The 21,348-nt window shown below is 38.7% G+C and overlaps 3 protein-coding genes across 5 annotated transcripts; 1 reads left to right on the top strand and 2 right to left on the bottom strand.

The window, feature by feature from the left end:
• Positions 1-715: 715 nt before the first annotated feature.
• antkmt (adenine nucleotide translocase lysine methyltransferase) lies at positions 716-6,975 on the bottom strand. Of its 3 annotated transcripts, none has more exons than XM_034309975.2 (6): positions 6,822-6,975; positions 3,912-4,075; positions 3,721-3,825; positions 2,067-2,207; positions 1,913-1,963; positions 716-1,811 (listed from the first exon to the last, which is right to left on the bottom strand). In XM_034309975.2, the coding sequence occupies exons 1-6, from the start codon at positions 6,841-6,843 to the stop codon at positions 1,611-1,613; spliced, it is 684 nt and encodes a 227-aa protein (XP_034165866.1). In that variant the 5' UTR covers positions 6,844-6,975; the 3' UTR covers positions 716-1,610. The 3 variants fall into 3 exon arrangements, with proteins under 3 accessions (XP_034165866.1, XP_026771914.1, XP_026771915.1); XM_026916113.3 differs by lacking the exon at positions 6,822-6,975 and adding an exon at positions 6,454-6,599; XM_026916114.3 differs by lacking the exon at positions 6,822-6,975 and adding an exon at positions 4,251-4,413.
• A 116-nt stretch (positions 6,976-7,091) lies between these two features.
• Positions 7,092-18,264, top strand: fbxw9 (F-box and WD repeat domain containing 9). Its single transcript, XM_026917215.3, has 9 exons — positions 7,092-7,251; positions 7,447-7,589; positions 9,011-9,146; positions 10,769-11,265; positions 11,737-12,164; positions 13,062-13,210; positions 14,757-14,960; positions 15,435-15,500; positions 16,127-18,264. Exons 2-9 carry the CDS (start codon positions 7,462-7,464, stop codon positions 16,199-16,201), a joined length of 1,683 nt encoding a protein of 560 aa, XP_026773016.2. The 5' UTR covers positions 7,092-7,251; positions 7,447-7,461; the 3' UTR covers positions 16,202-18,264.
• Positions 18,265-18,356: 92 nt separating this feature from the next.
• Positions 18,357-20,083, bottom strand: gng14 (G protein subunit gamma 14). The gene is made up of 2 exons (XM_026917037.3): positions 19,644-20,083; positions 18,357-18,988 (listed from the first exon to the last, which is right to left on the bottom strand). Exons 1-2 carry the CDS (start codon positions 19,737-19,739, stop codon positions 18,863-18,865), a joined length of 222 nt encoding a protein of 73 aa, XP_026772838.1. The 5' UTR covers positions 19,740-20,083; the 3' UTR covers positions 18,357-18,862.
• Between the last annotated feature and the right edge of the window lie 1,265 nt (positions 20,084-21,348).

The raw sequence follows: 21,348 nt of genomic DNA on the forward strand, positions 1-21,348 counted from the left end.
GTGGCTGAAAGTTTGGTGGCCCAACATGGCTGACGTTTGACGCATCAGTTACCTGGGTATTTTTCTTTTTAATCTAAGAATTTTGACCAACAATTCTACATTTACTTCAGTATCAGGAAGGCATTGTGTAAGTTTTCCCTGACCCTCTGTGTTGATCTTTACAAAAGCCTTCCCTGCTGAAAAATCCACCATAATCTGATAAAACACAGGCCGAGCAGGTCAAATTGGTAAACCATCATCGCCAGCTGGTATAAGCTAGCAGAAACTAAACAGTTACTGTTAAAACTAACTGCTACTAATGCTAGTATTTATCTATCCATTTAAACAAATAACTATCAAGCTGGCAGATGGAGTACAAGCTTGACTACGTTTATCAGCTGGTCAGACCAAGCTAGATTGGTCATTAATGTAACTGACACATTGCTGTATTACTCATTTTCTCATTCCTAAATGATTAGTAGACCTGTTGGATACAAGCCCCTACCACGGATATGTTGATCCAGTAGATTAATGGACTGATGAGGCATCTTTACACACAGGTAGTGGCACCCATATTTCATCATGCTCATGCATGCATGTCACAATGTAGATGTTCTCCTTTTACTCAGTTTCCTCTGAGATCACCATTTAACATCTAAACAACCACAAAAATGTACACATATGACGACAACTATAATGATGAAATCTATATTAAAAAAAGAACTATAAAGAGGAATCAAATACATTCATTTATTTTTTGTTAAGCATGTATGAAATGAATTAGGTCACACAGAGAAGCAGGAAGTAACCTGGGTGCTTCAAAAAGACCTCACTCACTCACCCACACACACACACACACACTCAGACACAAAGAGTCATTTGAAAAATGCAGATTTGGGGCTTCTACACATTACATAAAAGGAACACTTCCGGTAAACAAGTTTTATCACTTAATCTGCCTGAAATACCAGAGTACTTTATAATACTGTATCAGTATGAAGACACAAACATATTATATATTTATTGTCAAGTAAATACTGGAAACTACGCAAGTATACTATACACTCAGTGGCTACTTTATTAGATCTGCTTAGCTTATACATACATTCACTGTTCATTTTATCAGGCACATCGTTATATAGGTGCACATTGATTATAGCCTCTCTATAGTATCTCTCGTTAGCCCTCCTGTACACCAACTACCAGTGGTCACTGACCACCATAATACTATTGCTGGCCAGATGTAATTTGCATAAAGTAGACACTGACAGGAAGTGACATTTTAGTGTGTGGTGCTGCTAAAAGGGAAGTAGGCATTATCATAATTTAGGAGTACATAATAAACCGGCCATTGAGTGTGGCTACAGATACCACCAAGTCACATGACCAGAAGATCAACAAGTGTGTTTGGTATCCTGCATCATCCTAAACTCTAAATACAATAGTAGTACAAGCATGTGTGAACAGTATGCAATAGTGAAAGTGAAAGTTACATCAGTATACAACACATTCCTTCTGCAGCAATAAAACTGTCTAGTAAAACCATCATAAAATCACTAAAAGAGTAGGGCTGGAAAGTCCCATTTTGTTCTCTAAAATGTTTTTTTTTAAAAAGTCACATGACCCCTGGATCAGCTGGTTTGCTCGGTTGACTTGCTGTCCTTTGAAGACAGATGGTGTTTTCTGAGCGCTTGTACATGGTAGGCCCAGGCTCTGTCCACACCGTCTCCTTCTATCCTGCATGGCGTCCAATCAGGGAAGGGAAAGCGTCCAGCAACAATCATGGCATCTTCAGGGAGCTCAGCTAGTAACTTCTTCTGCAAAAGTGTGAGCTAAAGGAAGGTGATGCTTTCAGTAAAATACTTTATGCAAATATTTTTGTTTATGACCATGTGTGTATATCAGTGTCTATGAAAATCATTAAGACACTTACCACACTTGGAGCCAAGAACACTGTGATATTCTCATAGCCTGAAAGATTCACCTGTAAACACAACATGCCATAAAAAATATGATTTCTACAAATGTTCTCTAAAGCAGAAACAGAACTGAGATTCTTTTGTGCCCTGTACAATCAAACACCCCACCTTCCACAGGTCTTCCCTCTTGTAAGAGACTTTCCCATAATGGCCGGTTCTCCAAGCATGAAATCTTGCGAGTCGGAGGAGCCACGGGTTCAACTCATAGCCTACAGCAGGAGAGAAACCCAGTCGGCTTGCTTCTAAGACCTGCAGACACACACGCATAAAAATAATGCAGTAGTTAATGTGAATTTACATACATAACGCATGTGCACAGCAAATGTGGAAACACCATAAAGCATATGTTTAGTAGTAGTAAATGAAAGGCCTAAATTTGGCCTACTGATCAGAAGGTGGTGAGTTTGAATCCTAGCACTGCCAAGCTGCAACTGTTGGGCTCCAGAAATGTTAACATGCCGGTATATGTGAAGGAAAGAATTTCACTGTACTGAAATGTGTCTATAAATGCTGTCTCTCCTTTCCCTTGCTATATGAACACACGAACCCTACTGCGGCTAGTGGAATATGGACAACGTATTAAAGTTATCTGCTTTGAGGGCTGTATGGCAAATAATGTTATTGGTTGAACTTGGTTGAACTTCCGCCACATTACTTCCTGTTTCAAGTTTCAAGTAATTTTGTGGTCTGCAGTTGAGACAGAATGTCTTCTCAATACACAGAGTGAAGAAGGCATTCAAACGCAAGCAGAATCAACTGAAAGGAAACCTGTACCACTGAGCAAAAGGAAGGAGACGTATTGAAAAAACTATTACTTGATTGAATGAACATTCAGTAGAATAATAAAGAGCCATAAAGAACAATAAAACCTATTATCTCCTTGTGCTTTCTGCAAAACTGATGTGTAGAATTGTGCAGCTGTTTGGCGGTACATAAGGAATTTGTCTGTATGAAAGCAAACCTGCAATGATGAGAACCTGCTGTGATTTATAATATTGCCATGCAATGGATTTGGCAGCTTCATTCCAAGTCTCTGTTTATATTTTTCCAGCTTAGAAATGAGCCCTGTCCCTAGAACACACTTGCTTCCTTTTTCCTCATGGGCATACATATGCTGCGTTCGAAGGCGAAGTTGCAACTTATAATTCCCTGCCTACAACCGGTAAAAAACACCGAAAACGCCTCCTCAACGCGAAATTTCAATTCACCAACTAGGGGTAGTCTTCTCAACTGTGTGAACATTGTGAACAGTGTAAAGTCCCCCTTCTCTACTTTTAAACGAGTTAACAGCAGTATTGGCTTTAGATCAGGTAATATACAGACACAGTACATGGTTAAATCGATAATATTGACCATACTAATCACTGTTTTTATTAGCTTTATGTTCTCTGACAGAGCAAACAAAATCACGCTTTCGTGGAGGCGTCCAGGTTTTTTCCCCACTTTGCTCACTGAACATGCTGAAGAGGGAAATTACGTTAATACAAAATGCAAATTACAACTGATAATAGTTTCAACAGATTGAGTGTGGTCAGTCGGAGGAACAACAGAAGGATTTCATTTCACATCCTTTAACACTCAGCTGCTCATTGTACTGTATTATATTTCACTCGTAAGTCTCTTTGCATAGAAAATATAAATGCAAGTATATCCATCCTTCAGAATGTACACTAAAAGTCAAAAACATTAATACCAGGCACAGCTGCACTCGAGCAATCATTAATCAACAAGCATGATGACGAATTTAAAGATGATCACTTACAATCCTACCGTCTCCTGAGCCCAAGTCAGCAAGATTCCCAGAGCGGCCCTTCAGCAGAGTCATAACGTTACACACTTGTCGTTTACTGGCTGGTATATAAGGCACCTAAATGAACACAAATAGCCATCAAGAACATCAGTGACTTACTGTGCTGACTTTCATTGTTTGCGCTGCTGCTTTCCTAAACTAACCTGTAGTTTCAGAGGCACTCTGCGAAACCCAGGCATCAGAATCCCTGCCCACATGGCATAGACGGCCAGTCCTGTCCCCGCCGTCAGCTGTAACAGACCCCATCCCCCGAGCCGCTTTTCTTTAAATTGCCCGAGGATTTCTTCCTGTGTTTCATCCTCCATGCCTATTTAGAAACAAGAAAGAACTCTGTAAATACACATAATAAGAGTACAAGTGTCGAGTACTTTTAATAAAACAATATCACAGGAATGTTACTGGTGTAAAAGGAAAGTTTGAGACTCTGTGTCTGTCTAACTGGCTTTTTTCATGTAAATGCCTTTAGTGCAGAAATGGCCTACATTAAGCCTCCACCCAGATAGAATTACAGTCACAGGAATTGACCTCAGAAAATCTTTTTCAGTAAAGTTTGAAGATTCTGTGCCTAGAAAACTCCTAAAGTTGACTGTATACTGATATACAGCTCTATGCAATAAGACACATTCGTGCACAAGCTGCACTGAGATGATGACACTCTGGCAATGGCAAGAGACATCGCGGAGTTTCACGTTTCCTCTTCTCTTTACACACCCAATTCAGCTCGTGAAGTAATTGTCAAGCTCTCAATAAGTTAGGTTTTTGGGAAGCAGGAAAAACCTGAAACTCTTCAGGGCTGAGAATCCATGATGTAATTAAAGCAGCTAAAGAAAAAAATCCACTCACAATACTGTGCATATTAATGTTAATTATTAACATCTTCAATGGCATCCAAGTTTTATTTTGCTATGAAATTCTTACCTGATTTTTTTTAGTTTAAACCTCTACCAACAACAGGTCTATTTTCACTTTGGAAAATGAGTTCCTACATTTCCCACAATGCCACTGGACTATATATTGGTACTGGTGCCAGTGGAAAATAGCCCTTGCTTTATGTCTACCTAAAGGAAGCAATGCAGCAGCGCTTTAGTCCTTTAGTCAACCACCATCACCATCTCATACATCACTAACTTTCCAAGCCAAGTCTCTGTTGTAACTCAGCACAAGTCTGTCATATAGCCGCATTGCATTCTGGAGCTTTGAGTCCAATGTCTGTTCTCTCCACTACTTTTACATTAAAACTTCATTAAAGGTCAATGGAAGAGGGTGAGTGAGAAAAGAAGCACTAGCTCTTTTGTATCCAAGGTGCTAACAACAAAACCTGACCTGTATATTTGAGATCATATGTTTTTCTTCTATTAAATGCCATTTTAACTGCGCTAGCAATGTCACTGTGACATCAGGGAAGTAGACAACCTCTAACTTCTCAGGGAAATAAAGAAAGTACAGTGCCAACCAACACATTAGAACCAGAATTGCTAGGCACATCACAAATATTTCAATAGAAATATATTTAATGTGTGTCAGGGCAGACTTTTCCTTGAAGAACCCTAAGTGAGGGACTATCGAGAGCATCCTGAGCAGGTTTGGAAATTGTGCCGTGACCCTGCAGTGGATAGTGAGGACAGCTGAGAGGATCATGGGGGTCTCTCTCTCTTCCCTCTATCATAGACATTTACACCACACGCTGCATCTGCAAAATCACCAGCATTGTGGGTGACCCCACGCACCACTCAGAGACTGTTCTGACAACACACACACACACACAAATTCTGTATTGACCGCCTGCATTTCTGCTGCTAACTAGTATGTTCTGTTTACATTTACAGCATTTATTATTATATTGCATTATCTTTTTGCACTTTTTTCCACACTAGAACTGTGTACCATTCAGCTCTGCACTGTCCCTGACTGTGCCTATTCCTCTGTTTTAGTAATTGTTGTAATTATTGTTTAGTAACTCTTGCATTGTTTGCACAGGTGCACTTTATATATTCCTGTGTAGGTAGTTCTGTGTTGTTTTATGTAGCACCATGGTCCTGAAGGAACACTGTTTCATTTCACTGTGTACTGTACCAGCTGTATATGCTTGAAATGAAAATAAATTCACTTGACCACTTGAAATACTTAATGTGTGTGTCCCTAAGGACTGATATGGGAAACACTGACCAACACTGTTTCTGATTTTGTACAGATCTCTTCGGCTTTATTCTGTTTATATAGTGTTTGTATATTGTGGAGTTGTTATGCATGGCTTGTTTATCTGTGTGTGTTCTGAGGACTGATCAAAATCACCAAAATCTCCAAAAGCCAGCTGAGAAAATATGAGGATCATCAATCACTCTTCCAAAAATCTTATTTAAATAATACCATATGTGTTATACTGTCATGCAGTCTCACTGGGGGAAAACACAAACACACACACACACACAATCAACTTGTGTACAACATAATAAACTAATCTGTAGTTTAACAAGCTGAAGTTAACTTAATGAAGTAAGTGCTTTGTCCTTTTGGCCAAAACTGAGGACAAAGCTTATTGAGCTTAAACTATATATTAGGCTTAGGTTATTCTGTGTATATTGAACAATAGTATACATACATAAAAGACTATCAAAAAGCTCGCTGTGTACACTTTTAATTCACATAAATTTATTTAAAACGGAGGAATAGAAACATGTAACTAACCTGGAGGTCGCAACGCGAAACCAGCAACTGTGCCATATTTTCAAAATGGCCACTTAGGCTGCATTCCAAACGACTTGCTTATTCAACATAGAGTACACTAAATAAGGCGTAGAAACCATTAGTTTACACCCTACGTAGTGCACGAATATAGGAAGTAGAACGGTATTTGATATTCCGCCTTAAAATTTTTCAAAATAAAGGTACCATGTTTTGAGGAGGTAGTAAAAGATCTGTAGTAAAAGAACTGAGGGTACGAAAATCATTCGAATAATTGTAATAGGATTATAATTTTTATATATTATCTATGCATTTTATAGGATAAAATATTTAAAATTTTCATAGGTTAAAATATTTAAAGCAAGACTCACTCTTTTGGAAGATTTTTATCATAGCGAGGCATCATTTCCTGTTTTGAACACACCCATGTCGTAAATGTTGTGCGCCGGAACTAAAACAGAATTCAAACTGTTGTTAAGAAGTCAAAAGGCTGTTAAACCATGACTAAAGCCGTTAGCTAATGGAATCTATAATTTCGCTAAGCAGATCTTCATAAGTGCTAACAGATTTTACAGTCACGATAAGCTAAAAATTATTCATAAGCTAAAAAATGATGTCCGGGGCGTTATAAAGCTATAACCGAGATACACAGTGAAGGAGTAACTGACAGTTGTAATGATGCCAGGCAGTGACGTCAGCGGTCAGTTGCGAGCCAGAGAAGCTTGGTTATCGATTATATCAGACGTCATGAAGGTTTTATGGGAAAGGGAAATGAGTTAATTTTGGACTGGGAGTTGCTTGGTGAGTAACAGCTAGGCTAGCGAGCAATTATTCACTCGCACCTATTTAAAAACATACAAGAAAGGTCGCCGAGTGGTCGTTCAGAGGGCTACAGCTGTGCAGGAAGTGCAGTTACTACAGTAACACTAAGCTAGCTGATAAGAATATACACACTGGTTCTTCACATGCTCAGGAAATAAATGTGCTTGTTTTCAGCTAGTAGGGGAGTGCATGTCGATGCCGCAGGTGACAGGTAGAGAGGATGAGGAGGAGAAGGAGAGAGGAAGAGATGAAGTGTGTTTAAAAGAAGAGGAGTGTCACAACAACAGCACTGACACTCCTCACTCCACACAGCTAGGGTGAGTATCATTAACTTTACTTCAACCCTTTACTTACAGATTCTGTAATGTTGACTGAAGTTGATTATGTTCTAGCTTTTTTTTTTTTCTTTTACTGTGCCAGTGTTTACAGGTTGTTTGATGGTAGACAGTGGTAGATCCATTCACCACAGCGGATAATTGGTCCGCATATTTGATTTGGCACAGTTATAAGACTGGATGCCCTTCCTGATGCAACCCTCCTCAGCCTTATCAAGGCTTGGGACTGGCACTGGAAGTGCACTGTCTTATTGGGTTGGTTCACTGGCCACGAATCGAACCCAGGCCATGCCGGTGAAAGCGTCGTGGCTTAACCACTAGTCCTCCAGTTACGCAGTGGCATATCCATACTAAATTATCATATCACATGAAACTAGTTATCTTTCACCACTCACCATGATCCAGCTTTTATGTACACATTTTGTTTACCAGAAGATAGTTGTGCGATGCATATCAGCAATAGAGTGCATTAAAATAGTCAGTTAATTACGGAATAAAATACAATAAGGAAGTGCTGTTGTAGGAAAACAAACAGTGACGAAGCAGTTTGCCAATGATTATAATTTTATAACTGACTACAGAATGGCAAGTCACAACCACAAAACAGATGAGTTCCTGTTATCAATTGTAACAGTTATAAACAAACGTTCCCTCACCAGCCTCTCTTTTTTCTTAATAAGACAAAAAAAAATTTCACCACAAAATGCAAAGTCCTCCGTCCTGAAGACTCTCCTGCAGCAGAAAACTTAAAGAAATAGCTTTACTTTGAAACACTGACATGGACTTAATTTTTTCATAAATGTTAAATAATTGTCTCTTTACAGAAATCTTTACCTGACGGTTTGTATGTTTTTATTGGTAAATGACAACCCTTTTTATTTTTTAAAAAAGGAAAGAAAGAAATTTGCTTTATTGTTAAGCTTAAATTATGTATGTCTTTCATGCAAGTCCATGTGAATGAGTTATTAGTATTAAATTATAATATTTAATTTTATAATTAAAATATTATTATTATTATATTATAATTATATATATATATATATATATATATATATATATATATATATATATATATATATATATATATATATTATAATTTTAATTATATTATTCTTATAATATATAAGAATGAACGGATTAATTTGCCTACAGCTGACATTACTCCAGAGCCATGCAGTTTTAGAAAATTAATCAGTAAATTCTGACCAATCAGAATCAAGAATTCAACAGTGCCATGGTATAATGATGTTTATGATGCTTTATTTATAAATCTATATGTTCATGATTTGAAATCCAAGTAACTTTGGATACAGCATCCAGGCTTGGGACTGGCACTGGAAGTGCACTGTCCTGCTGTAGGTGTGTGTTCTTTTTGCTTTTATAGTTGTGAATCGTCTTCACAGGTTAAACTTGAGGCAATGTGGTAGCACCCCAGAGATGAGTCCTTCCCCTTCTGGCTTACTGTCTCTGCCATGGGAGATGGTTGCACGCATAGCCTCTCACCTGCCCGCTCAGTGTGTCATCAACGTCCTGCCTCAGGTGAGCCAGTAGTGTGAGGTTTAGTAGTAGGAATGTCATGTAAACTTTTCAGCCTGGACTTGTACCGTGTACCGTTTCTTCTTTGACTGCAATTCATGTTGGATTTAGATGATATGCCAATGCAATGCTGGACAGTGCTGCTCCTCATCACTCCTCATCACCCACTTCCTGAGAAATATCATTGGATCATTGGTCTAAATATTTGATTTGGCACAGTTTTACGCCAGATGCCCTTCCTGACGTAACCCTCCTCAATTTTATCCAGGCTTGGGACCGGGAGTTGCACCCGGGCCATGGCAGTGAGAGCACCATGGCCTAACCACTAATCCTTCAGAGACCCCGAGAAATATCATTCAGTAACTTCTGTAAATATATTAGGGCTGCACGATATTGAAGAAAAATGTGATATGTGATAACTTGTTAAACAATGTGATATGCCGTACTATAATGCTATAAGTGTGTGAAATCAATTCAAGTTTTATATTTATATATAAAAACTGGAAATGACATAACCAACATATATGTTTCATGTTCTTTTGAGGAAAAGAAAGCATTCCTGGCTATCTGCATCACCCTGAAACTTTGACGTTTCGTAACTTTTTGAAGTATTAAAATCATTCAGTTATCGCAAGACTTTGTGATATGCATATTGCGATATTTACATTTGCGATATTTCGATAGTTTCGATATATTGTGCAGCTCTAAAATGTATTTATCATATATTAAAACAATGGGAAAGATATTTATGTACAAGGAATTCTTATGAGTAGGAGAAGGTAACTGCCAGATTGAAATAAAAAAAAAAGAGTCAGATTGAAATAATAAAAAAAAAATTAAATAATAGATTCTTTATTTGCTTGGGTGGGGTTAACATGTGTACCGCAGTGGGCCACTAGAAGGCGGCAGGAACACTGGCTTTAATTTTTAACATTTCATGTTGTCCACCATACTGTACAATATAAAAACAAGTATGGTATCGTACACCTTTTGATTTTAAATCAAGTAAAATTCTCCTAAATGGCCAACACCCTGAGAGCTTCATACATGTTGTCATGCAAATGTAGTTTAGTGTAGGTGTAAATTTTTTATATTATATTGATCTTAAATTGTTAATTTCACATTTTCACTTCATTGCTCATACATTTTTTACAGTGCTATACTTTTCCGCATTTTCTCCCCAATTTGGTCATTTGCCAATTCCCCTATCATACGTCAGCTATCACCCGGGGAGAGTGAAGGGTAAAGTGCTTCTTTGAAGACGCGTAAAGCCAACCATCGCACTTCTCAAACTGCTGGTCATGCTGCGTAACACACTCGTAGGAAAGCCCTAACTGCCTTCTACATGAGCTCACAGATACCCATGATTGGCTAGTGTCACTTTGATTGACAGGGTGAGAGAGTAATGCCAACCCTCCCACCCAGAGAGCACTGCCAGTTTTGTTCTCTAGACTCCCGGCTACGAGCGGCTGTGGCATCGTCACGAATCAAATATGTGATTTCTTGGCAATACGCTGAATACTTTTCTGTTGCACCACTCGGGAGCATTCTTACTGTATGCTTTTAGAGCTCTGAGATCTCTGTCAGGTCAGTTATTGATCAGTTGATTTAAAATTACTTTTTAGGTGTGCAGGGCGTTGGGGCAGGTGGGTGAGGACATGTCAGCCTGGCAGCTCCGGGCTCAGCGACTTACAGGCCCCCAAAGTTCCTTCCCAGTTGGGCCGAGGAATCATTTCGATTGGCCCAAAGCGTGCCTTGAGATGGAACAGTTGATTGAATGCTGGGCAAGGCAAGAAGAAAAAGCTGAACCAGAGCAAGGGCTTGAGATACAAGAGGAAGTGGGTCAGGTTGAAGCTGTTGCAGGAGGAGGAGCAGGACAAGAAGGAGAAGCAGTAGCGAATGGAGAAGCAGATGAAGTGGATGCAGAGAGACAGCCAGGCCCTGCTGGGGAGGAAAACAGACCAGAAGATGAAGAGGGTCCTGAAAGACATGCAGAAGAAGAAGAAGAGCGGGAAAATAATGTAATACTCATCAGAGAAGAGGGAAGAGAGAATGCTGCCATTCAGGACGAACACAATCAAGAACGACTCCAAGATGGACACCTGGAGCAAGAAGACAGTGGGTATGTGCAATAACATTTTTTTTGTCACAGTTTCCTAAGTTAGTAGGGAAAAAACAACCTGTGGCGAACTGTGCATTTCAGGTCTTCATTCAGTGGCGCTAGGATGTGAAAGTCAACAGATCACAGTGTAAACATGAAACATTAAAGAGCTTTAACATGCAACCAAGTTCAATTAAAAAGAGACTTTTGGTTTTCAGCATTTAAATGAACATGTGCTAAAGGGCTAGTTTGCTCACATGAATCTCACGGTTTGCACTCAAGGCTTTTAAAATGCTTCAACTGCACTTATGCCACCTTCTGAATGTAACATAGAAGTATTCATAACCACAGTATCTTAACTATTACATCTTTGGTTTATTCCTGTGTAAATGAGTGAATGAATAATGAAGGAATGACTTTGGCAGAACTAGGATCTGAAGTCACAACCTTCTGATATATTTGCTGATATAAAAGAATCTCTCTCTCGTTCAGGATGAATGTAAAGACAGACCCCGCACCTGCCCTGGAGCACATCACGCTCTCCTTGGGCCACATTGCTGATGTTAACACAGTCCTGCTGGTTGGAGGTGAGGGCTCTGTGTGTGTCTCCGGCTCCAGAGACCGTAATGTGAACCTGTGGGATGTGAGAAGGGGCTCGAGCGGGGCGCTGCTGGGCACACTGGGAGCTCGCGGCCGCTACAACAGCACACACCAAGGCTGGGTGTGGTGCCTTGCAGCCAGCGGTGATCTCCTGGCTTCTGGCTCCTTCGACAGCACAGTGAAGCTCTGGGATCTGAATGCCGGAGGCGCAGAGCGGGGAAAGATCCAGAGCCGCGCGGCTGTGCTCTCTCTCTCATGCCAAGATCACATGCTGTTTGCTGGGTCACATGACCAGAAAGTGAGCATTTATGACACCAGAGGTCAGTGGTCTAAAGTTGGTTTATCTACTGGGGAAAAAATGGCCATAAAATATAAAGTGTTTATAAAGTGTTTATTTTTAATAGCGGGAAAGGCTAGAAAGTCGGTATTTAAGAGGTCGGTGGCGTGATTGGTTTTCTAAAGATGCCTATACAATGGGCCATGAGAAGTCTGCAACTGCGCATTTTTGTAACTGCAGCCCAAAAGTTCAAAGTTCAAAGTTCAAAGTGAAGTCCTCTCTTATAATTTAACAAATGGTTGATGTGAAACTCAGCCTGGATTGTCATGCAAAATGCATTTATATACTATATGGCCAAAATTATGCAGACACCTGACCATCACACCCATATGTGTTTGTTGAACATCCTATTCCATATTTAGTTCCCCTTTGCTGTTATAATAACCTCCACTCTTCAGGGAAGGCTTTCCACTAGATTTTGGAACATGGCTGTGTAAATTTGTGCTCATTCAGCTACAAGAGCATTAGTGAGATCAGGCAGTTCATCCTAAAGGTGTTCAGTGAGGTTGAGGTCAGGGCTTAGTTCCAGTGAAGGGAAATTGTAATGCTACAGCATACAAAGATATTCTATACAATTGTGTGCTTCCAGCTTTGTGGGAAGAACCACATATGGGTGTGATGGTCAGGTGTCCACATACTTTTGGCCATATAGTGTATATTTGATGATTAGATTATGGGTATGAAAATAGCTTTTGAGAATTTTAGTATATATACCCATTGTATTAGAACATGGTGTCAATCTCTTTGTACAGTAGTGCCTTTACTCTATGATTGCCATAATTAGCAGCCCTTTGTGTTTCTACATAACAGTTATTACTCATGTGGCATGCCTGTGATGGCCTGTGATGTCATGTGTAATGATGTCATTTCTCTGTCACAGCTGCAGAGCCACTGGTCAAAAGCCTTCGTCTCCACAGTGACATTGTCCTGTGTCTGGCCTCTGATGAGCAGTACATTCTGTCTGGCAGCAAAGACAACACAGTGGCTGTGTTTGACCGCAGAGCTGGAAAACCACTGAAGAAGATACATGTATATACACACAGCAACCTAGTCAATTGTTTAAAAAAACAGTGCAATAAATAATGAGTACCTAAAAATCTTGGTACTTAATATTTACTAGCAACATATGCAGTATGGCGAAAAGTACGGCCTGACCATGACCCCCACATGTGGGCCTTCCCTAATCTTTTTGACAAAGTTGGAGGTACATGATTTTCTATTATGTCTTTGTATGCTATAGAATTCTGTTGAATTATAGAACTTCCCTTCAGAGGAGCTAAGAGATCTAGCCCAAACCTGTTCCAGCATGACAATGCCCCTGTGCATTAAGCGAGCTCCATGAAGACATGGTTTGTCAAGGTTGGAGTGGAAGAACTCGAGTGTCCTGCACAGAACCCTGACCTCAACCCCACTAGGATGAACTGTAACGCCAGCTGCGCCTCAACAATATTAATGGCATGCCTTTGGAATAAGCCGCTCAAAAAGCACATTATTGTGCACATATGGGTGTCATGGTCATAGTGTATAATTAGCTAAAACTGTGCAATAAATACTTACAAATTAATAAATTAATACATAAAAGAGTGATCCACATTAAAACATACCAGCTAACACTATGTGCTATCTTAATGCTTACTAGCTAAACTATGCACTAAATACTTACTGGCTAAAACAGTGTGCTAAATTAATATTTACTAGCTAACACTGTGCTAAATTAATACCTATTAACTAAAAGAGTGATCTAAATTAATGCCAGCTAACTCTGTGTGCTATCTTAATACTTACTAGCCAACACTGTGTGCTAAATTAATACTTATCAGTTAAAACTATGTACTAAATCCTTATAGTTCATTAAATTAATATGCACTAGCTAAAAGAGTGATTAATAAAATAATGCTAGCTAGCGCTATGTGTTGTCTTAATACTTATTAGCTGAAACTATGCCCTAAATACTGATTGCTAATACAGTTCATTAAATTAATATTTACTAGTAAAGAGTGATTTAAATTAATATTTTCTAGTTAACACTAATAATAAATAATAAAACAGTACACTAAATTAATACTTATTATCTAAAACTAGACTAAATACTTACTAGCTAATATAGTTCATTAAATTAATATGTACTAGCTAAAACAGTGTGCTAAATTAATACATGCTAGCTAACACTATGTGCTAACTTAATCCTTACTAGCTACGTAAACAGTGTGCTTCATCAATGCTTACTAGCTAAAATGTAATACTTGTTTGTTTGTACTGCGCATTAATCAGTGATGAAGGGTTATATTATTTTCGTATAACAGCACATCCTGAAGTATTTTATTTGTCATATACCATAATGATTTTCTAAGTCAGTACATTAATTTCTTACCAAAACTTTATGCTAAATTAATATTTACTTGTTAAAACAACATGCTGAATGCTTACTACATAGCATAGTGCACTATGATTTCTCTGTATAAAACAATATAAGGAATAATATGACTATATTTATATAAAAACTTGTATATGTATGATATACTACTAAGAGACTAATACTATCTGTCTGTCTGTCTGTCTGTCTGACTTACTGTAGCTGAAGTCCTACTTGTTGTCCATGTCGTACTGCGGGCGAGAGGTGTGGGCCGGAGATTACCATGGACTCCTTCACACCTTCTCCATGCATGAAGGCTCCTTTAAGTCAATAGCCCAGTTTAATGTAGGCCACAGTTCACTGGTGACGGGTGTCCATCACTCGCCTGGGACTCTTTACACCTGCTCCTCTGATCGCACGATTAAGGTTAAATCTTTAATGAATTTAAATACAAACATGATTATTGATACTGCAGCATTTACATGTGTAAGTGTACTGTTAGTTATTGCACACAGAATGTTCTGTGTTTTTCCTTTTGAGGTGGTCATCAAGTCAAGTGGTTTTATTGTCATTTCAACCACATACAGCTAGTTAGTACACAGTGAAATGAAACATTCCTCCAGGACCATGCTACATAAAACAACACAGAACTACAAGAGACTACGCATTTTTACATAAAGTGCATGTGCAGACGTGTGTAAACTGCACAAGACAGTACAATAACTACTAAAACAGGACAATAGGCACAGTAAGAGACAGTGCAGCGCCGAATAGTACACAGTTCTAGTAAGAAAGTGAATCAGATATGACAGTAACAATATAATAAGTTGCTGTAAATGTAAACATAACATACTATGACATAGCATTCATGTAGTCATGTGGCTTTCTGGATTGTTTCAGGTTCACCTTCCATGTGCGCCCCCGAAGACTCTGTGCACGCTTCATAATAAAGCAGTAGTGAATGGGGTGAGTGAGAGCACATCCTTTCATTCATTAGCATTTATTGGGTCGATTCAGTGTTACTCATCTTTCCTTTCAGTACAGATTGAGCCTCATAAGCACAGGCAAAACATACTAAGTATTTTACATTTATATGTATTGAACACTGTGCTGTAAGTGCTGTAAGATTAACATTTCCAAAAGGCAAGAATCAAGTGTGAAATGATTGTAGAAAACCCCCCAGAAACACGTCGTTTCCACATAAGGCTGTTGGTTAATCAGTAATAATAAAACAAATAGAGAACTAGCAAAAGAGCAAATATAATTCACTTTCACCATTGTTACATTTCACAGTTTTTTTTTTTTTTTGTGTTGACATCAAATCACTGATTATGCCAAATTCATCTGTACCAAGATGGAAAATTAATGTTGAAAATTTCTTAGAATTATAAATGAGTCTTTTGAACATTTAATACCAGCTTTGTTATGCTATATTTTAAACTATCTACAATAGACCTACATTTAGTTTTCCACTTGGCTCGCTTGTTATTGAAGTCCAGTAGTCTTGTCTTGGATCAGGATTCTTTACACTCTCACACTATCTCTCTCTCTCTCTCTCTCTCTCTCTCTCTCTCTCTCTCTCTCTCCTGTAGCTGAGTGTGGAGGCAGGGGTGCTGGCTGTAGCCTCTGGTGATATGAATGTGGAATTGTGGAGGCCCAGACAGTGACGCTCGTAGCAGAGACAGTGTCTGGAGATAGCGTGCTCACATAATCATCCAAATGCGCTCTGCAGTTTACTTTTACATGTGCGTGCTAAGGAAACATCTGTGTTTATAGTTATCATGTGAGGAATAAAACTTGTGTGGCGTGATATTACAGGAAAATAATCAATGACAGGATAGTGTGATGCCACCATTAACACCCCAAAGTTGATTATTTTCTAGTAACAGCACATCCTGAAGTGTTTTATTAATCTTGTACCACAGCAGTTTGCCACTGCTAAGATTTTTTTATTTATTGAAGAATGACACATTGTACCTTTCATTCATTTATAGCTACATTTAATGTTGTAGAATGGCCAAGAAACAAGTTCCTGTTATCACTTATGATATAGCAGCTGTTAACAGTGGCCGAAAACATCAGCTTTACCTCTGACTGTTTCAAAGCACTGACACTGGAGATTCTTTTAATAACCAGATGCCAGATTTGCTGTTGAAGAAATTAACGCAACACTTTCTGGCGAATCAGATTTTAAAATTCAACAGCGCTGTGGTTATCAAGCTTTAGAAGTGTACATAAACTACAAGGCCAAAAGTTTGGATGCATCACTAAAGTGTCAGATTTTGGACTAAATGTCTGATTCTTAATTATATATATGCTATATGGCCAAAACCATCACACCCATATGTGCTTGTTAAACATCCCGTTCCAAATTTAGCCCCCTTTGCTGTTATAATAACCTCCACTCTTCTGGGAAGGCTTTCCACTAGATTTTGGAGCGTGGTTGTGGGGATTTGTGCTCATTCAGCTACAAGAGCATTATTGAGGTCAGGCACTGATGTCAGGTGAGGAGTGTTGCATTTCATCTCATCTCAGAGGTGTTCACAGTGGAGTTGAGGTCTGGGCTCTGTGCAGGCCACTTGAGTTCTTCCACTCCAACCTTGGCAAGCCATACCTTTACGGACTTCGCTTTGTGCACAGAGGCATTATCATTCTGGAACAGGTGTGGGCCTATTAGTTCCAGTGAAAGGAAATTGTAAAGCAACAGCATGCAAAGACATTCCAACTTTTTGCAACAGTTTGGGGAAGGCTCACATATGGATATGATGGTCTGATGTCCACAAACTTCATCATATGAAGCATCATTTAGGAGCTAATAGTCGAAAGTGCCTTGTGCAGTTTCATCAGGAACGCACTGGATATTTTACTCCATGCTTTCAAACATGGCTACGAAATGGAAACTCCCCCAAAAAGTGTACCAAGTGGTAAATAAAGCACAGTTTCTGCCAAAGCATTAGAGATTTATTAGAACCCTCATTATATACACGTCTGATTCTTACTGGTTCTTACTACTCCTGAAAGCTTGATTGACTGAATGTGTTAAATTAGAAGTCTATAAATAATTACATTCAGATCAATGTACAGGACTGTTATTGGCAAAGACAGAGCATATAGGCAAAACACATCACTGCAGATCTGATGGAATACTCTGGAAATATGTATTTGGTTAAACTAGATGTCAATAAATATGGCATGTTGTGTTCACTGCTAGCCTTGATTTAACTGTAAAATGTTTAAAGTATTGAAAATGACATCCAAGAAAATGAATCCTACACAATGCAGAGATGTTTGTTTAAAAGGGGCATTTAAAGCTGACATGTGTGAAGCTTTTCTAAAAAGTGCTCTTGGAGATTAACAGTGTGGGGGTGGGATGAAATTATATTCCTTCACAGGAATTCCAGCTTCATATCTGTATCTCTGTCATTTTCACTTTCTTCCAAAATAATTTCATTGTGGTGAAGCAGTTTACTTGGTTTAAATCTTGTAAAAACACTGCTATTCATCCTGCATTAAGGCTGAGTAGACATCTTTTCACATTCTCTGTCCAGTAATCATTACCCATTAATGATTAAAACACTAATCATTAAGATGAAATAGCTTTTTTTCTTTTACTGTAAATCTTAAATAAGTGGGTATTGCTTAGTCTCTTACTCTCTTACATGTTCCTGTGCACAGTAGTATTTTCCTCAGTTCCTGTTTGTCATCTTAAACCTTCCAATGTGTGTGTGTGTGTTTTTTTTTAATATTTAATAAAGGGACATGAGTTGAAATTTGTCAGCAGAATCAATTAACAATACATAATTGTTTGTAAAAGACAGCAAACAGTATGTTAGATGAAATAATTCAATTTGTTAGGAGTTGGTTACTCTCAGTTACTCTCAGTCTCTCAGTTATTCAGTCTCTATAGTATGCAACCTTTCATAATCTCTCTCTGTCAAAGTTTTTATTTTTAAATTACGGTCTAGGCTAGTGGTCTGAATTCGTTACACAGGACGTTTACAAGCATTAATAATTTGTAAGCGTCCGTGCAAAACACTTTTAAAATCAGAATGTAAGTGTTGATACATTTACATTTACCTTTAAATTTACAGCAACTTATCCAGAGCAACTTATAAAATTAAACTGAGGTCTCACATTTTCATGCTAGTTCAAATAGGCTATGGTCTAATAAAGCATGAGGATAAAACCCTGTTACATAGGATTCAGTGAGAGAGTTAGCACAGCAAAAAAAAAAACTGTAAAAAATTATTAGGTGACATGCAAAATACAAATATATTAATACATTGCCTTTATTCATATGTACATATAATAGACATGGTTCTGTACTCTCACAGTATTACACAAGTCTTCTTGTCCTTGAATGGGTTGGATGAGGCAGCGATGCCTGTGAGCAGTGGATCTCCACGCCGGTGCTCCTGACAGTACTGCACGAGCTGAGCAGCCGCAGCTGAGATCTGATACACACACCATCAACGCTGTTAATAAGACTAATATTCCAGAAAACAAGATATTATACACATTTTCACCAATGCATTTCTTGTCCAAAAGCAGGTGGCTGCTGAGGAAGTAAATGATTAGTATTTATACATTCATTCTTCATTTACCACTTCATTAACCTGGTTAGGGTCACCATGGATCCCAGGAACGCTGGGCGTTAGACAGGAATACACCCTGGATGGTATCCAGTCCATCACAGGGCACCGTTCATCCACACATTTATACATTCATTCACACCTAGCGGCAATGTAGAGTAGCCAATCCACCTACATGCATGTGAAACGCTTCACAGACAGTAAACTGAGCTCAGGATCAAATCAGGGACCCTGGAGCAACCCACTGTGCCACCATGCTTCCCTAAACTAGTTCTTAAATGTAATAAATGATTTTTTTTTTTTTTTAAGTTAATGAACGTATCCTTTCAAAATCTCTGTAAACATCTAATGAATTTACAATATGCATCACTTCAGACTTTACACTATAACATAGGGAAATTTGAATTTAACTACATGTTTATCAGTAAAAACTGTCACAACATTTTTAAAACAAGCCCCTTGTATAAAAAAAAAAGACTTATTTGTTTTCACCTTGTATCTCTTATTTGTATCTCACCTTGATCCTTTCCAGGTTGGCCTCCAGTCTCAGCTGCTCCACAGCTTTTCTAGCTTGAAGCACAGTGTTGCTGCTGTACACTTTTCCAGCTTCCATCTCATAGCCACAACCTGCAGCATGAGACTGATCACGTCTCTGTTCTGTACTGCTCTGGGCTGCTCAATTTATTCTGCAATGATTTCACTGCTTCTCTTGTGAGACTGCACCTTGTCTATTCACCTACATGCATTCAGAGATGCTGATGTAGTTCCGCTAAAGTTGTGTAGTGGTGTGATCTCCCGTCCCAGCTTTTTAACCCATGTTGGACTGTCATCTCCGCGTGTGCTCCTGCGGTCACTTCAAAGCGCCTTGTGATGTGGCTGAGTTGAAAGGTCACACATGCAGGTGTAGAAATGTCATACCAACATCACATCCCTCAAAAATCCCTCAGAAAATCCCTACAGGGGCAGAATGAAATATTCTGCTGACATGCTGCTTAATGGGTCAGACTTCTGGTTTCGAAGAAAGAAAAATCTTTTTTTTTAAAAAAATCTAATTTTTATTTTGCTCATTGAATCTATTATAAGTGGATTATAGTATAGTAGTAGTCCATACGTAAGGTTACAGAGGGGACATTAGGGTAACTTTTATTTATCATATTAAACTTAGCATTTAAAACACATGCCTGCTTATTCATTATTAATTTATTCATTTACATGCAATAGCCAAGGACCAACAGTGATGGGATTCGAGCCTGCAGTTTAGGTGCCCAACGTCTAAAACCACTGTTTCTCGGATGTTCAGAGGTGTTGGTGATGCTTTATATAACGAGAACTAAACAGTGACTGGCGGCATTGTAGATCGTGCTTGCTTAACCCAACATGTACTGGGCTACCGGGTTGAAAATTAAAATACGGAAAGCAAATCCTAGAGCATTCAAAATGGGTAAGTTACAGAAATAATATTTATATTAAATCATTTGTTCACTCATTCTTCAGTAACAGCTTTACACTTACAGGCAGTTTTTAATGGAGCCAATTCGTCTACTGGCATATTTTTCAAACAGACCCAGGAAGATCATGTGAAACATTGTGGAGACTGTAGCCCAAGCTCAGAATCAAGCAGAGGCAGATGTGGCCAGTTAAAAAGGCAGACCTATTGGTAAATATTGATTATTCACAATCATTTTCCTTATTCTTCAGGACAGGGGTGTCCAAACTTTTGTTGTTGGGGGCCAGATGGAGGGAGTGGGGAAAAAAAAGTGCAGTTACAGGCCATAGGCTATCTGTGATGATGACATTTATCATGATAAATTCTGCATTTTTGTTCAACTCAATAGGTGAGTTTTAAGCACTTTATGTTGAAAGAGAGACAGCTGTCTAAATAAAGATTTCACTTAATAGTTTATGATTCGAGCGGGAGCAGTGATGTGCATGAGACGTAAGATAGGTGACTGTCAGTTATCTTGGATCTCAGTCAGATCTTGTTCGATATCATTAGAAAAAAAAAAGTTTCTCCATGTATAAGTATATGTGGAGCCAAACAAATTAACAGCTGAGGATGTCTGTGGTATCATCACACGTGACTCAATAAAAATCGAATGCATGTGATTTACCTGACACCTTTTGGTTGACAAGTCTTTGATTCTTTGGGCCAATGTGTTTCTTGAAAGACTGATGTTGTCATATTCTTTTTTCCCTCTCTCTCTCTCTCTCTTTTCTTGGGC

This window comes from Pangasianodon hypophthalmus, chromosome 13 (assembly GCF_027358585.1).
Source record: "Pangasianodon hypophthalmus isolate fPanHyp1 chromosome 13, fPanHyp1.pri, whole genome shotgun sequence".
Classification (NCBI taxonomy): domain Eukaryota; kingdom Metazoa; phylum Chordata; class Actinopteri; order Siluriformes; family Pangasiidae; genus Pangasianodon; species Pangasianodon hypophthalmus.

Excerpts from the sequence above, each read along its gene's own strand:
- antkmt (XM_034309975.2), bottom strand. The coding sequence starts at position 6,843 with ATGATAAAAATCTTCCAAAAGA. Across the intron at positions 4,076-6,821 it reads GATAAAAATCTTCCAAAAGA|GCATGGAGGATGAAACACAG; the intron begins GTGAGTCTTGCT and ends GTTTCTAAATAG. Across the intron at positions 2,208-3,720 it reads GCTCAGGAGACGGTAGGATT|GTCTTAGAAGCAAGCCGACT; the intron begins GTAAGTGATCAT and ends GTGTGTCTGCAG.
- gng14 (XM_026917037.3), bottom strand. The coding sequence starts at position 19,739 with ATGGAAGCTGGAAAAGTGTACAGCAGCAACACTGTGCTTCAAGCTAGA. Across the intron at positions 18,989-19,643 it reads CCAACCTGGAAAGGATCAAG|ATCTCAGCTGCGGCTGCTCA; the intron begins GTGAGATACAAA and ends TGTGTGTATCAG.
- fbxw9 (XM_026917215.3), top strand. The coding sequence starts at position 7,462 with ATGTCGATGCCGCAGGTGACAGGTAGAGAGGATGAGGAGGAGAAGGAG. Across the intron at positions 7,590-9,010 it reads CCTCACTCCACACAGCTAGG|GTTAAACTTGAGGCAATGTG; the intron begins GTGAGTATCATT and ends TCGTCTTCACAG. Across the intron at positions 15,501-16,126 it reads ATAAAGCAGTAGTGAATGGG|CTGAGTGTGGAGGCAGGGGT; the intron begins GTGAGTGAGAGC and ends TCTCTCCTGTAG.